The 16,171-nt window shown below is 51.7% G+C and overlaps 1 protein-coding gene across 2 annotated transcripts in view; it reads left to right on the top strand.

Moving 5' to 3' along the window:
* The first annotated feature begins 449 nt into the window (after nucleotides 1-449).
* HS6ST1 (heparan sulfate 6-O-sulfotransferase 1) overlaps nucleotides 450-16,171 on the top strand; it is a 253,600-nt gene continuing 237,878 nt past the window's right edge. For both annotated transcript variants that reach the window (XR_013602379.1, XM_078666075.1), the window contains exon 1: nucleotides 450-1,745. Coding sequence is in view for 1 of the 2 variants with exons in the window: in XM_078666075.1 (XP_078522201.1) it covers nucleotides 1,234-1,745 (512 nt within the window). In the remaining variant the exon portion in view is untranslated. The remainder of the gene's footprint in view (nucleotides 1,746-16,171) is intronic.

The following is a 16,171-nucleotide window of genomic DNA, read 5'->3' as shown; positions in this document are numbered from 1 at the left end:
AAATAAATGTACTTCGAAGAAAGGATATGGAGAGATGGGGGTCACTGTTGGAGAGTGGTGGGGAGGGAATCCGTGGAGCTGGATATCATATAGGGGAGGAGAACGCCAAAAAAAAAGTCGTAACGGCCGCCACCAGCGCTGGAGCCGACCCTGGCTGGGAGGCATAGCCCCCCTCGAAGTTCGGGTCGAGTTGCGCCCCTGCCCCCACTCCTTTTGGGACAGACGGTGAAGGGCTCGGTGTGTGAAGCTGTCAGAGTTAAGTAGCAAAAGGCCCGGGTCTCGCATTCCCTCACAAACCCACACGTCGGTATTCGTAGTCCGTGGCATTGTGTTGAGAACACGCAGGAAGGGGCAACAGGCGCGAGGCAAACTGTGGATCATCGGCGCGAGCTCCTCCGTAGCTCCGCCCCCTAGGAAGGCTCCGTGGCCCCGCCCCCGGGGGAGGAACCGTGTTGCTTTGCATGCTGGGCTCAGATCATGGAGGATTTTGGAGCAGGAAGGAAACGCCGAGGCTGAGCATAAGAACAGAGCCTGAAATCTCCCCCGAGTCATCCTGTGGCACGGATTTCGGTGTATCCTCACGCACCCCGGGGCGGTTTCCCGCAGGAGGGAACACGCTGCGCAGCTCCCGGCTGCTCCCTTCAGCGCCGGTTCATTTTTGCACCAGGACGGCTGCCCTCTGCTCCCTTTATTTTGGAATTCTGCACTGACCATATACATCATGCTCTGCGCTTGAAGGATTGTTTCATGGGGCGATGCTGATTTTTACTCCCGTACGTTTGTGGATTTGCGTATTTTAAATATATTTCCTCTCTCTAAAATATCTAGTTTTACGGATCTTATCGGCACTCGGCTGGAAAGGCGTTTCAGTGGTGTTTGGTGTATTTTTTTTTTTAAAGGCACTCCATCTATGCTTTAATCTGGGGGATTTGCGTCGCTCCCCACACCCCCTCTGATAGAGGAAGGGGTTGTGGGGGTGCAGAGCGCTCTAGCAGTGTTCTTCTTGAGGGTTTTCTGACTTTTTTATCGGTGAAAACCCTACAAACCAGGCTTGTCTGTGTCGTAACAGTGCTAAATCAATTAACTATGTTTTCATGTGATTTTGACCTGTTACTGATCTGGTGCTAACAGGTGACTCCTGTCCCTGCCTGCTGCTGGCGCCGTGGACCACGAACTTGGGAGGCTCTATTCATCCATTCATCCACCCAAGATCGCCCTGGGAGATGCTGACACATGAAGAGGCTTCGGAGGACCATGGTTGAGAAGGCCAGCAAGTTTCTCTTGATTTTGGTCGGGTCGGTGTTTTTCATGCTGATCCTCTACCAGTACGTGGGGCCGGGGGTGAATTTGGGCTCCCCCAGCCGGTACCCCCAGGAGGACCTGGACCTCTTCCCCACCCCGGACCCGCACTACGTGAAGAAGTACTTCTTCCCGGTGCGTGACCTGGAGCGGGCGCTGTCCTTCGACATGAAGGGCGACGACGTGATCGTCTTCCTGCACATCCAGAAGACGGGGGGCACCACCTTCGGCCGCCACCTGGTCCAGAACGTGCGCCTGGAGGTGCCCTGCGACTGCCGGCCCGGCCAGAAGAAGTGCACGTGCTACCGGCCCAACCGCAAGGAGACCTGGCTCTTCTCGCGCTTCTCCACGGGCTGGAGCTGCGGCCTGCACGCCGACTGGACCGAGCTGACCAGCTGCGTGCCTGGGGTGCTGGACAAGCGGGACAGCGTCCAGAAGAACCGAAGGTAAGATGGAGTCTTGTTTAAGAAGTTACTTGTCCTTGCTTGGGTCAACTAAGCTCTTGTTTACTTAGCCATGTTCTCATCCATCACAACCAACTTACCTAAGTTCTAACACACTAGATCTGCTGTCAACCAATCAAGCGGAGGCCTTAAGCAACACACCTATTGTCATTGAAAGGCGGAAGGGACACAAGCTCTTGTCTAAACAGGCTGAGCTTGTTATCATCAGCCCTGACTACCAACTAGGTCCCTTGTCTTCCACTGTTGACCTTTGCACTCTTGTCTCCCCAAGATTGTGTCCTACCTAGACAAGCTAACTCGTTGCCAACCAGTCTGAACCCTAAACATACTAAATAATCGTGCAGGTTCAAACCTAGCACCAGCTCTGCCTACCTAGTGCCAATCAGACCCCCTTGACATTGCTGTCTTACGTATCTGATACAACTATACACACTGCCCAGCACTACAAGGCAGACTATGCTTAACAGGTGACTCGTTTCCCTGGCACGTAGTTGACGGCCAGATGTATTGTGGTAGTTGCACCCTCGGGTCATCATAGTTGAGTTTAAGACTAAGGTTACAGAGTGTTGTAAAGGCGAATGCTACGGCCGTAAGCTCACAGTACCCATCCCTTGTGGTGTGGGGTTATCTCTGACTGACTCAAACCATATATTTTTTTAAACCCTTCCCTAACCATGCAGCTCTACCATTGGCCACCAAACTAGTACTCTGCTTCCTGGTCCTGCTTCCAGCTCGCCACTCCTAGCAAAGCTCCCCACAAAAACAACTTTTCTCATTCTCTGCCCAGACCGCTGATCGAGCCGTGCAAACATTCCCCTCAACAAACCCTAGTTCCTTTTAGTAGTAGTAAAAATACTTTATTGCATTAATCATTTGATTACAATAAATAGAAAATAGGCAGGCATAAAAGTAGAATAAAACAATCACATATTTACCATGCGTAGTATCATAAAAGAAAAGATATACATAGGTCGTGATACCTGTCTTTGCATCTATATACAGATCCAATAAAAACCATGTAGTCAAGTAATATTTCATAAGCCTACTCTAAAAACTGTAACATCCTTATGATTGTACTTTTCCCCTGTGAGCCTAAAACAATAACGTTAAGCCTCTAGTTGTTGTTAGTTGGGCATTATAAAACATGGGGCGTAAATATAACCTCCGTGTGGGCAAAAGCAGTTCCTTTTCGTAATTACCTCATACCCCCGGACCTACGCCCCCACCCTAGCTCACATATGCACTCGTATTTTTGCGATTTCACCCTCTCTGTCTGCTGTCTTGTTTTCGTCTGTCAGATTCCTTCTGACAGTGGTGAGTTTTTGGATACCGAGGCAGTAGCCTCATTACTCCACAATCGGCACCCTCTCTGTCGCTCCTACCCAGACCTTATACCACCTGTACCGTCTCACACCACCTAATGAACTTTGACTCACCCAGGCCTCTTGCTTCTAAGCCCCCACCCCCCTCCCATGCGGAGTGTCATTGCGCTCCAGCTGTTTAACGGCTAACAATGCTCCCACCCCCCTGCGACCATCCAGCGTGTGCTTTCAGGCCTTTAATTATATTACGGCCCCATTGTGCGCTGTTTGGATTAGCCCTGATGGGCTCAGCCCACTGTTTGCAAAGAGGAGCTCTTGAGATGCCGTGGGCCAGTGAATCCTAATCTGCTCTCACTGGGGACAGCTCGGGGCCATGCTGGCCTGTTGCAAAGACCCCCCCCCCCCCCCCCCTTGTGTTTCTAATCGTAGCCCCTCCGAACCGTCAGTGTTTGCCAGCGATTACTCGTATATCTTCATAGCTCCTAAAACCCACTTGCTGCCTAGCACCACCTTTTGCAGACCCCGACCCGCTCTTTTCAGAGGCGGCCCCAATTTCCTGCCTGTCCCATTACCAGTGTACAATTTTCCCATTGCGACATTTCTATGCTTCGATGGGGCCAGGCGTGTGGCAGCGCTGGCCTTCGAGCTGTTCCCTCACGTGGATTTCATTTTATTTCTGATTCACATATCTACAGTTGTACCGGCTCTTCTGATGGCTCAGTGGTTGCGTGTCCTCTGAAATGGTTTGCCATGAAGCTGCGAGTACACATTCACAGCCTTTCTCTTGCCTGAGCACAGGTTGGCAGCACGAGTGACGTGCTGTTGAGTAATTAAAGCGCCTAGAGACTGTGCCGGAACATGCACAGAGCCGTAGAGCGCCCCTTTGTTTTCATTCCCCGGGTGTTGTTTTTGCATTCTGAATATTGCCGTCTCTCAGCGCTGGGCGGGGTGGGTATGGGTTCGGTGGAGTTCCTTTGTCTTAAAGGCACGTGTTGTTCCTCCTCCGCAGCCCATGTCCTTGACCCACATTGCTGCTTTGCGTTCAACGGAGGATATCCAGGGGGGAGGGGGCATAGGTCTTTTTCAGTGCACTCCCTCGTCCTTTTCGGACGAGTCCCCCCCCCCAATTATCGGACCTGCCTCTACGGTACGTGGAGCAGGGCGGAACCAAGTAACCCCCCCTCCCCAGCCCCAAATAAGGTGTTCATCCGGTGCTGGGGAGTGTCACCCTTCTCCACTGAAGTATTCGGACCCAGAAACCTCGATTATCGTAAAAAAAAAAAACTGCTGTGGGTCACGTACCATTTCTGTAGCCCCCCTCCCCGCTGAGATTCAAGCACCAGCGCAGATGTATGCAAGGGATATTATATAACTTACATTACACATACCCAAACCCGCCTGAAACCCCCTGTCCGAGATTGCTGCTTCACGGCACGGCCCACACTGGCTTGTCTTTGCAAATGGTTTTAAATGACTGTGTGTTGAGCTCTCGAAGAACTGACTAGCTGTGCATGTTCGGTCATTCTCCCAAAAATGACCTCTAACGCGTGCTTTCAGCCTGAGGCTTATTTTTGGAGGGTGAGCGCACGTGGGAGTAAGCTGCCAATGTTATTTTCATGGCAGTAAAGTGCCTTCCGTACCCTGCCAGCAGCGGGAAAGCTGCGCGGGGCCGTGTGGTGTGCCGTAGGCGGGGGTCACACTGGATGGCCGTCCCATGGGGACAGATGGCGCAGTAGTGTGTACAAGGAGGTGTAAATGGAAGCAAAGTGTGATGTGGTATCAGTATGTGGGGAGATGGTCCACAAACGGCCATTGTACAGGGTTAATTTGTAGAAAGCATTTTCTAGCGTTGCTTTCCCTTGTGGTTGTCCGCCTCCTTTTGTGTATACCGCGTCCTTGCACTTGGCGCTATACAGGCAATAAAACAATTTGACAAGTACATGGAAAAAAGCAAGGGGGTAAAAAAACACCCCTGGGTGTGGAGGGATTGGCTGCAGGTGGGGGCTCGCGGAGTAAGGCGTGTGGCGGAAGGGGGTTGGTTGAAAACGCCTGTTGGTATAAGGTTACCTGTCGAGGTGGATGAGTTTGTCTTCCCAGTATGATTCTCCCAAGCTTGGGATAGCGCCACAAGAGGGGTGGGAGGGATCTAACAGAAGGCGCTTTTGGTAGTGGCACGCTTTTCTTTCCTTCCAGGGTAATTTTATGTGTAGATACCTGTAGGTCAAAGGCCAAGATAAACAGATAATGTTATTCTTTTTTGCCCCTGCTCTGACCCCGCGATCATGCGCAGGGTCACAGGTCCCTTACCTTTCTTTATGCACTTCGACCACGGATGCAAGGAGGCTAGCCGAGAGCTCACAAAAATGAATGGGGGTGGAGGATGGGAAGGAATTCTTATGTCTTGGCGATTCGCTTTGGGGCACGAATACTTTGTATGGTTTATTTCAAAGCTTGTGAAACTTTTTTCTCTGCGAACATGTTTTCATAAAAGGCGAGCAGACACAGTTGTTTGTCCTTGCGCTTGGTCACCTCTGTCCGGTGCTGATGTGGGTTCCTTCCTTTCTTATGTTGCCGTAGGCCTGTAAATACCTAAACATGTGTTGCATAAGTGCGCGTCTGTTTAGTGCGAGGAAGAATGGTGCTTGCTTGCCATAGTCTCGTGACCCTAGATGTGCCTTACTATGAACTATTCCCATGAGGCACAGGGTCAAGGCTGATTTGCATATGGCCATGTCTGACCTGGGGTGGTGTGGAGTGCAAAAAAATGATGGATTTAGGCCCAGATCTCTGTACTGGGGTGAATGTATGACATTGTTCTGCATTCTGTCCATCAATTGTTGTTTTTACTATGCATTGTGGGCTGTTGGCTTAATAAGTATTGCTAAAGTAAGCTTGGAATGCATATGTTACGGCATGCCCATCCACTGGTGGTTGTGTTAGTGTGCACACCAAGCCACAGGCCATGTTTTGCCTCTTTTGCTAAACTTCATGGACATGTTGCACTGTCAACCTTTAGAAACAGGAGCACATGACTCTGCTTTGAGAGCTCCCATTGGAGGAGAAGATAGCAAGGAAATTAGTCACAATTTTATATTTAATAAAATACATACATTACATTGAAAATAAATAAAACCGTTGTATATTCAGTAGCAAATATTGCCAATATCAGCCTTACAAACATCAGATATGTTGTCATAAAGCTTTCATTCCTTTCCTGGGCAGAGAATTAAAATATGGATCATGATCTGCAATCCACGGCCACCAGAATTACAGGAATATCAATATGTTGCCAGGAATTTGCTCCAACCACTCCTTCACCACCTCCTTTAAAATAAAACCTTCTGACCTGTTGTGTTTTTCGTGCTGGCCAATATATATTTTCATAAATTGTTCATTTTGACCAAGCAAGCCTGCATATTACTGACAGCAGTGCAAGTGATGTTGTGTGTACAGTACTAAGGCAGCCTTACTTTGGTGAGCTAGTGCTCACTTTCTAAGGCACTTTTACTTGTAAAAGAGATTGGTTTGTCAAAAAACAATGAAAATGATAGAGCAGTTGCTAGTTAAACATAAAAAGGGAGTTTCACTAATTTGTCTCTCTTAACGGTGCTTTTTGCACTAGTCATTCATGTACTTGAGCACCTGTGGATGGATATTGTACTGAGTGCAATCGGCTACAGTTTATGATCTTGAGATGGTGGCCTTGCTGTGTGGCATTTTAACATTTCATCATGGACATAGGCTACAACTAATCATTTCCTCGGATGGTGGCACAAGGGATGTTTATAGAAATACAGTGGGTACTCCGTCCTGAACTGTTCGTTACCAGGGAGTGAGTATCCTTTAGAATCTATGGCACTTGTGGGATCAGAAATGCGTGTGCCAGTTTGTAGTACCGATTCCTCGTGGTGTGTGGTGCCTTTTCTCTTTGGGACTTCATTGAGCCCTCAGGCGCATGGGTTCTCTATGTGCTTAGGGTGCGTGAGGGTGTGTCAGGCCGCGTACCAGTGGACACGGTCGGCGTTTTAATGACCTCTGTCCGCAGATACCCCTAAGGGCAGTTGAGCTGAAAGCATCACCCCTCTGCCGGTACCCCGTGACAGCCCCTTCTCCAGGGAGCAGCCAGTGTCGCGGCCTGTTGCTTTGTGTTTCTGCGTGTGGGAGAGCAGAGGGCCTGCTTCGGACACTGCCCCAGCCCAGTGAACACGAGGCTCGGAGAAAAGAGTGGCGATCAGACTGTATTCGATGGAATTGATGGTGTTAAGTTAACCATCGAAGACTTTTCCCCCCAGGTGGTCGCGTCCGCCTCCTCTGGCCGTAGGCACTTCAGGTGGCCTTGCTGCCACCACAGGTCACTGACATGTTATTTTACGTCATAACAGGGCGCCTCGGGAAAGGCATAGATGTATTTAATTTTTATTGTTTTATTCTTTTGTTCATCTTGTGTTCGGAGGTCAGAACCTAGCACTAAGTAGAGTAATCTTACCGAGCATCAAACTGCCCGTGGCAAGAAGAAATTTAGGCGGACTTAAGACCTCACCACGAGGCCTAGCTTTTCGTTTCAAAATGCCTACCTTCCAGGCCAGAGTTTGTGAAATGAACACAGGGCGCCATTCATCGCCTGCCCTCCCGGACACGTGCTTGTGCTCTGAAATTCGCGCCAGGCTCACTCGCTTCTTTTTACGAAAAAAAATGTACAATTGGAATTAGCGTGTGCAGGAAAGGCAGAGTGCTGGTTGCTGAGCACGTTGCTTATAGAGAGCACCACCCAGTAAGGGCCGGCTGGGTTGATTCCAATCCGCAGCACTGGTAACAAGAGCCCCCTTTTCTGTTTGCTGGAGCACCAGACCCTCCTTCTCCATCTGTTTGCCTGCATGTTTGCAGCAACGTTTTCACTGTGTGCCTTTCTGTAGTGCCAAGGGGGCAGCAGAGAGCGAATCCTAAAGGCATCTCCATGGTGGCGTAAAGCTGCCCCCCTCCCCAGTGTCATATTGCATTGCAGTCCCATGGCCAAGCCAACAACTAGACGATACACATGGTAACTCGGAGCGCAGTCACAAAGAGGGAGACCCTAAACGGCTACAGGTTTAAGCATTCATCCCGAATATCTTTTCAACCCGGAAGTGACCGTGCTGATGGAGCTGGGGATGACCCAGTCCAGACCCATGTCGTTCCGAGCTTTCTCTGCACACTAAAGTAGGGTGGAGTGGTGGGGGGAGGTGCTGTCATGAGGAAATGACACACAAAACTATAATTACTAAGGGGTCAGAATTTTGAGTTGTGAGGAGTTTATTGCACCTGGTAATTACCAGGTACAATAAACTCCTCTAGCCCATCCCTACATTTCAGCCAGTTAAACCTCTAGCAATTTGAAAGGGAGTAATATTACAATATTTACTGTGACCTGGATATTTTGCTGCAGTAACCCCCCCCCCCCTCCCCCCCAAAAAAAAACACAGAATAGGCGCAGTTTGTAAAACTCGATGTATTCGGAACGTCGGAATGTATCCGTTGTAATAAATGGCAACTTTTCTCCAGGGCACTTGTAATCGGGCCCAATATTGCCCATCTCTCTTACTCGTTGCAGCGCTTTCGGGTTCAAAGCCTGTCCTCCAGTGTTCTCTCTTACTGTCGGCCTGTCCATGCCTGCAGGGATCTCCAGATGTTACATGTTGGCCTTTCCTAGTTTACCTAACCCATGCAAGTTGGCCCCATGAGTTTTTATTATACTACTGTGAATGTCCGAGCCCAAATACCTGCTTGCATATTTAAAAAAAACACAACTGCTTTTGTATTGTTATACAAGTATAGCTCTTCAAACACGACAGACAATACACCGCCTACTTACAGTGAACGGGTAAGCGCACTACTAAGTAGGTTGTGCCTGCTTATACGAGTCCTCGTTTATTGGTTAGTCTATGCATGCTGCACTCTCTGGATTGAGTCTGTACTTGTGTGACCTGCTTTTCAAGCCAGAGTTTGTGATTTTTTTTTTCCATAGCGATGATTTTCCTCTGAATATGTAGTCCCTGGTGCCCTACAGGTCCTCCTCAGTGGAGTGACATTCAGAGTGTTTACCACAGCATGCTGCTCAGTAGGCAAGACCAGAGGTGACACAATCTATGTGCAAGCAGTGCAGTGCCCACTATCCCTTCAAATGGTATGACTTGCTGTTCTACGAAAAGAACAGCCAGTTCAGTAGCATCTATGCCTGTTTTGCATAGGCAAGGAACTAAACCTTCCTCCAATTGACTATATACTTCAGTTGTGAATACCACAACCCCTTATTTTGGTGCAACAGTAAAGGGTTCTGGTTACCCATCTCTTGAGGCATGATACGCTGGCCTTGGCTATCTTTGATGGGGATTAGTCCCTCCTTCAGGCACTAGGAATAACTGAATCTTCTAGGTGCACACTCATTCAGGGTACCCTCCAAGTTCACCAGGCCTTTTTATGCAGTTGGCTAGTGGGATCCTATGTAGGGGAGCCAATGGCACTCAATCCAGGCTAGAGTAAGATGCCTGGATCTGGGTCACCCCGAGGTCCTCTTGGACCTTTGAGCCCAAGAGGTGCCAAACTTTCACGTGACTTCTGCCTGCCACCCATACTCAGCCATCGTGTAGTAAGAATTAAGGCGCTGTATTTACCTTTTGTGTTAACGGGAGTAAGAAATACATTATAATGGGTGAATTGCACAGTGTCAAACCAGAAATCCCTGTATCGATCCCGGCTCCCCAGCTTGACCAAATTGTGTGTCCCTTTAGAAATAACTCTTGTGTTTAATTTAATGGACTATCCTTTTTCTTTTTATGTAGTATGAACCTAGGCCACACATGAAGTAAACTTAACAAACTTACCTCTTAGTTCACTAATGGCATTGGCTTGGGGAGCATGAGTATTTAGAAGTTAAACATTAAAAATTATCACATGTAATAAAAGCTTCTCAATGCAGTATCCCCCTCCCCCTGCCCATCCCTCGGGCTAGGTGCATTTTTCAAAGCTGTAGGTAGAAGTCTTTTTTTTTTTTTTATCCCCATCTTTTTATTGTATATCAGGGCAAGATCCCTCCCACCTTACTGTATGCGGTGGAGCTAATAGATGTAGCAAGACGGAATTTTCTTGATAAGACCAAAGATCAAATTCTATGTCGACTATCTTCGTGTAATACTTTACTGACCGTTACTGCTCTAAGACTAGAATTTGGGATTAATAGTTCTTTTGTACAAGGATTGGTAGGAGTGATACAGTGGGCTTCAGGTCTGATGCAAAGTGATGTCTCCTCACTAAGGCACTTTATATGTAAAAAGATCTTTGACTTGAAGAGAGAAAAGTCAGTGTTTTTTAAATGCATTTTAAGTATGCTCTTGAACAATTGTAGTTCTACAAAATGTGTATTCTTTATCGTCCACTCAATTAAAGGCATGTCTAAAACAATCTTCTGTAAATGTAAGTCGCTGTCTGTATCCCGATTTTTGGTAGTAAAAAAAGAGGTATGATGTTTCCGTGAAATCCGCTATCGCGAAAAGCTCGAAACCATATTTAGCGTGGAATTTGCTGCATGGGGTTAGGTGTGTTTTTTACTCTACACAGATTGGATAAACTTCTGTTATATGTTTTAATCTCTAAATAGTATGGTACCCCAAATGTTTGTAATTAATGCCAAATTGGTATCCAGCATTTGAAACATATCTTAGTTGTTTGTCCTGCCTTGTTGTTATGTTGCCAGAAGCTGTTGAGACCTCTTTTCTTGAAGTTTTGTGTGTGAACCATAGCAGAGGCTCTCCAACTGCTATATAACCCCCACCCCCTCATGAAATGTTCTATTTCCAAGTTTTACACTCTTTTTAAAATCCTTTTTAAATCTGTACTGAAAATCTTACTATGAATTCCCGGTCTCTTGATCTGGATAAACCAAGGGTAGTAACCTAATTTGTTTTGTTTGACTTCACGCCTTCGCATTATACATTGGTATTTCCTTGTTTATGTGGACGTCCTCGGAGTTTTTAAGCATGAAATGAAAAGCCGCAAACTGTAAGCAGTAGATAAGAGTTTTTGTTGGTGTGGACTACAAGACGCTCTTCCCTCAGAGGCAAGACCTAAACATTTTAGTAGTTAATCATCAATTGCTTATGAGAACATCGTGTATGAATAAGATTGGCTAGGACGTTCTAGGGGATCTAACGCTGCTGCGTTGTAGGAGCGAGTCCCTACCCAAGACACAGTAGGTTCCTATTGCACCAACTCTAAGTGGAATGGAATCCCTCACCAGGAATTTTACTTAACAGGACATTTTCTCACCAGGCAGACTGCAGATGTCAGTCATGCATGTGCATCACACATTCAGAGAGAGACTCCTTGCCTAGGCAGTTTAAGATGTAGCTAGGGCAGATTACCAGCTACCTGTACCCCTGCTAGATTGTGTAAGACACTTACTGGAGCTAATGGACGAATGCTCATCCTTGTGATTAAACATTCCTGTTACGTGGTCACCCCATGCACTCAACCCTTTACTCTTTAAGGATTCTAAACCATTGTGTATTACTCTGGTTAGACAGTTCTCACTTTTTAGTTTGCCAGCCAGTGTTCAATACAGGTAGCGCTCATGGGAGTTCACGGAGGGAGTTAAAGCACATGAGACCGTGGCTACTGATCCTCCGATGATAGCCCTTAAAATGTTCTCTCAACTGGATTAGGGAAGCCTGTGCTCTTTCTGACGGGTAAAGGTGAATTGTTAGATTGAAAGGGAGGGATCGCTCTTTCTATTCTGAAATGAATGTGTTACATGAATGTGTGTCCTCAGTAAAGTAACTGGTGCTATGTAAAGCGCTCTGATACCCGATTCGGTTCGGGTCTAGTTTGCGCTATATAAAACTCTGCAAAAAACAAAAAAAAAACATTTCTGTTGCCTAAGGCTGATCGTCCTGCTCTTTTGGTGCCCAGACTAGTGTAGGTATTACTTCTTGACTGAATACTTTTGGAGGCTAGTAAGAAGTAAGGTATTCAGTTTTCTCATCCATTAGTAGATGGCTGCAGAAATTAAGAATCTTCAGTTGGGACCCTGTTTAGGACACACATTGCAGTAAGTGGCACATTTCGAATATACATACATGCAAAGGTATCATCCGTTCATATCATGATTTGGAATGATAGGAGGTGGGGTACCTCACTTCCTGCATGCTTCCAGAATGTCTCCTGCATATTTGGGTTTTCATTCAGGGCCAGACATGGTGTCTGGGAATAAGCACAACTGTTCTGTTTTTTCAGTGATTATATTGAAATGCGTCCACTTAATGGTTATGCAGATGTGATCGGTAGGCCAGCCAAGTGTCAAAGAGGGAGGGAGGGAGGCGAGTGTGACCCACAGGAATAATGACATTTATAGTGGCATATGGCAGGTTCCAGGTGACTGGCCGTGTCAGTGGTTACCCGCGCCCCCCACAGGTGAAAGGACAAAGGGTGCAACTTTAAGCTCCCTTCCACTGCTGTATGCCAAGCGCTTTGGCTGGTTGTTTGTGATTACTGACTAAAGTGAGCAGCACGTTGCACAAAACAAATATTGTGCTACTGGTTGGTTTGTACATGTTTCGGAATGTTCTCTTGAAAACCTGTGATGTCAGGAACACTGCTGAATAATACTTATTCAACCCTTTGGAAGCCAGCTGTGACAGAAGCATGTCCAAACAGCATCCTTATAAACTGCTAATCGCCTTCAGGGCTGACGAGTAGTAATACTAGTCACGAGTCGTCACACAAGCTTTGAAACATTGTTGTTTCTGTGGCTACTAACTTGTGAGTGTGAAGTAGACGGCGATAACCAAATCACTTTGGGGTTTAATTCACAAAAGCGTTATGAATATGTTAAGTATTACTACTTGAGTACTACTTAACATACTTTTACATGCCTTTGTTAATTGGCCCTCAAACGTCACACTCACTTTTCGTAAGTCTGCAAAGATGGCTGAGTCCTTTCTATGTGTACTGACTATACATGAATATTCCCAATTTACATCTTTTGGAACCAATTCACCGAGGCGTGCACTACTAGTACGTAAAAGTGCACTACAAGAGGACCATCTTGATTTAGATATTTTAGTTCGGCAAATGTTCCAGTCTCGTTGCTCCTTTTTTAGGTTTCGCCTGGCGAACAGCTGCGCGGCAGCGTTTCACGCAGGCGAAATCTTTTGAGAATAGTATGTGTGTATTGTCCCGCCTCTCTGTTCCATTGGCTAGCTCCATAAATGGAGGCTAGCCATTGGAAGAGAGGCGTCCGTCATTCTGCAAGGCGATTCGTGGGCGTTTCCGTTGACTTTTTCTCATCCCGCCCCTTTGTGACGTCATTCCGGCGGTGGGCGGTTGTTTTTTTTTTTTTTCGTATCGGCATGTTGGTTTCATTTGCAACGTGTGCTTTGCAGGGGTGGGCTGCGCGATTTGACTTTCCAAGAGTTGCTAGCAGGTAAGCAGCATATTTTAATACTTTTTTAAATCTCGTTCCTGCCCCCCTCCCGCTGTCCGTGAGCCCGTCCCCGCCCCCCCTCCCGCTGTCCGTGTGCCCGTCCCCGCCCCCCTCCCGCTGTCCGTGTGCCCGTCCCCGCCCCCCCTCCCGCTGTCCGTGTGCCCGTCCCCGCCCCCCTCCCGCTGTCCGTGTGCCCGTCCCCGTCCCCGCCCCCCTCCCGCTGTCCGTGTGCCCGTCCCCGTCCCCGCCCCCCTCCCGCTGTCCGTGTGCCCGTCCCCGCCCCCCTCCCGCTGTCCGTGTGCCCGTCCCCGCCCCCCCTCCCGCTGTCCGTGTGCCCGTCCCCGCCCCCCCTCCCGCTGTCCGTGTGCCCGTCCCCGCCCCCCCCCCCGCTGTCCGTGTGCCCGTCCCCGCCCCCCCTCCCGCTGTCCGTGTGCCCGTCCCCGCCCCCCCTCCCGCTGTCCGTGTGCCCGTCCCCGCCCCCTCCTGCTGTCCGTGTGCCCGTCCCCCCTCCTGCTGTCCGTGTGCCCGTCCCCCCTCCCGCTGTCCGTGTGCCCGTCCCCCCTCCCGCTGTCTGTGTGCCCGTCCCCCCTCCCGCTGTCTGTGTGCCCGTCCCCCCTCCCGCTGTCTGTGTGCCCGTCCCCCCTCCCGCTGTCTGTGTGCCCGTCCCCCCTCCCGCTGTCTGTGTGCCCGTCCCCCCTCCCGCTGTCTGTGTGCCCGTCCCCCCTCCCGCTGTCTGTGTGCCCGTCCCCCCTCCCGCTGTCTGTGTGCCCGTCCCCCCTCCCGCTGTCTGTGTGCCCGTCCCCCCTCCCGCTGTCTGTGTGCCCGTCCCCCCTCCCGCTGTCTGTGTGCCCGTCCCCCCTCCCGCTGTCCGTGTGCCCGTCCCCCCTCCCGCTGTCCGTGTGCCCGTCCCCCCTCCCGCTGTCCGTGTGCCCGTCCCCCCTCCTGCTGTCCGTGTGCCCGCCCCCCCTCCCGCTGTCTGTGCCCGCCCCCCTCCCGCTGTCTGTGCCCGTCCCCCCTCCCGCTGTCTGTGCCCGTCCCCCCTCCCGCTGTCTGTGCCCGTCCCCCTCCCGCTGTCTGTGTGCCCGTCCCCCTCCCGCTGTCTGTGTGCCCGTCCCCCCTCCCGCTGTCTGTGTGCCCGTCCCCCCTCCCGAAGTCTGTGTGCCCGTCCCCCCTCCCGCTGTCTGTGTGCCCGTCCCCCCTCCCGCTGTCTGTGTGCCCGTCCCCCCTCCCGCTGTCTGTGTGCCCGTCCCCCCTCCTGCTGTCTGTGTGCCCGTGTGCCCGTCCCCCCTCCTGCTGTCTGTGTGCCCGTGTGCCCGTCCCCCCTCCTGCTGTCCGTGTGCCCGTCCCCCCTCCTGCTGTCCGTGTGCCCGTCCCCCCTCCTGCTGTCCGTGTGCCCGTCCCCCCTCCTGCTGTCCGTGTGCCCGTCCCCCCTCCTGCTGTCCGTGTGCCCGTCCCCCCTCCTGCTGTCCGTGTGCCCGTCCCCCCTCCTGCTGTCCGTGTGCCCGTCCCCCCTCCTGCTGTCCGTGTGCCCGTCCCCCCTCCTGCTGTCCGTGTGCCCGTCCCCCCTCCTGCTGTCCGTGTGCCCGTCCCCCCTCCTGCTGTCCGTGTGCCCGTCCCCCCTCCTGCTGTCCGTGTGCCCGTCCCCCCTCCTGCTGTCCGTGCCCGTCCCCCCTCCCGCTGTCTGTGCCCGTCCCCCCTCCCGCTGTCTGTGCCCGTCCCCCCTCCCGCTGTCTGTGCCCGTCCCCCTCCCGCTGTCTGTGTGCCCGTCCCCCCTCCCGCTGTCTGTGTGCCCGTCCCCCCTCCCGCTGTCTGTGTGCCCGTCCCCCCTCCCGCTGTCTGTGTGCCCGTCCCCCCTCCCGCTGTCTGTGTGCCCGTCCCCCCTCCCGCTGTCTGTGTGCCCGTCCCCCCTCCCGCTGTCTGTGTGCCCGTCCCCCCTCCCGCTGTCTGTGTGCCCGTCCCCCCTCCCGCTGTCTGTGTGCCCGTCCCCCCTCCCGCTGTCTGTGTGCCCGTCCCCCCTCCCGCTGTCTGTGTGCCCGTCCCCCCTCCCGCTGTCTGTGTGCCCGTCCCCCCTCCCGCTGTCTGTGTGCCCGTCCCCCCTCCCGCTGTCTGTGTGCCCGTCCCCCCTCCCGCTGTCTGTGTGCCCGTCCCCCCTCCCGCTGTCTGTGTGCCCGTCCCCCCTCCCGCTGTCTGTGTGCCCGTCCCCCCTCCCGCTGTCTGTGTGCCCGTCCCCCCTCCCGCTGTCTGTGTGCCCGTCCCCCCTCCCGCTGTCTGTGTGCCCGTCCCCCCTCCCGCTGTCTGTGTGCCCGTCCCCCCTCCCGCTGTCTGTGTGCCCGTCCCCCCTCCCGCTGTCTGTGTGCCCGTCCCCCCTCCCGCTGTCTGTGTGCCCGTCCCCCCTCCCGCTGTCTGTGTGCCCGTCCCCCCTCCCGCTGTCTGTGTGCCCGTCCCCCCTCCCGCTGTCTGTGTGCCCGTCCCCCCTCCCGCTGTCTGTGTGCCCGTCCCCCCTCCCGCTGTCTGTGTGCCCGTCCCCCCTCCCGCTGTCTGTGTGCCCGTCCCCCCTCCCGCTGTCCGTGTGCCCGTTCCCGCTGTCCGTGTGCCCGTCCCCCCCCTCCAGCTGTCCGTGTGCTCGTCCCCCC

This window comes from Lissotriton helveticus, chromosome 11 (assembly GCF_964261635.1).
Source record: "Lissotriton helveticus chromosome 11, aLisHel1.1, whole genome shotgun sequence".
NCBI classification, from domain to species: Eukaryota; Metazoa; Chordata; class Amphibia; order Caudata; family Salamandridae; genus Lissotriton; species Lissotriton helveticus.
The sequence above is the reverse complement of the archived record's forward strand: the minus strand, read 5'-3'. Positions and strand labels throughout refer to the sequence as shown.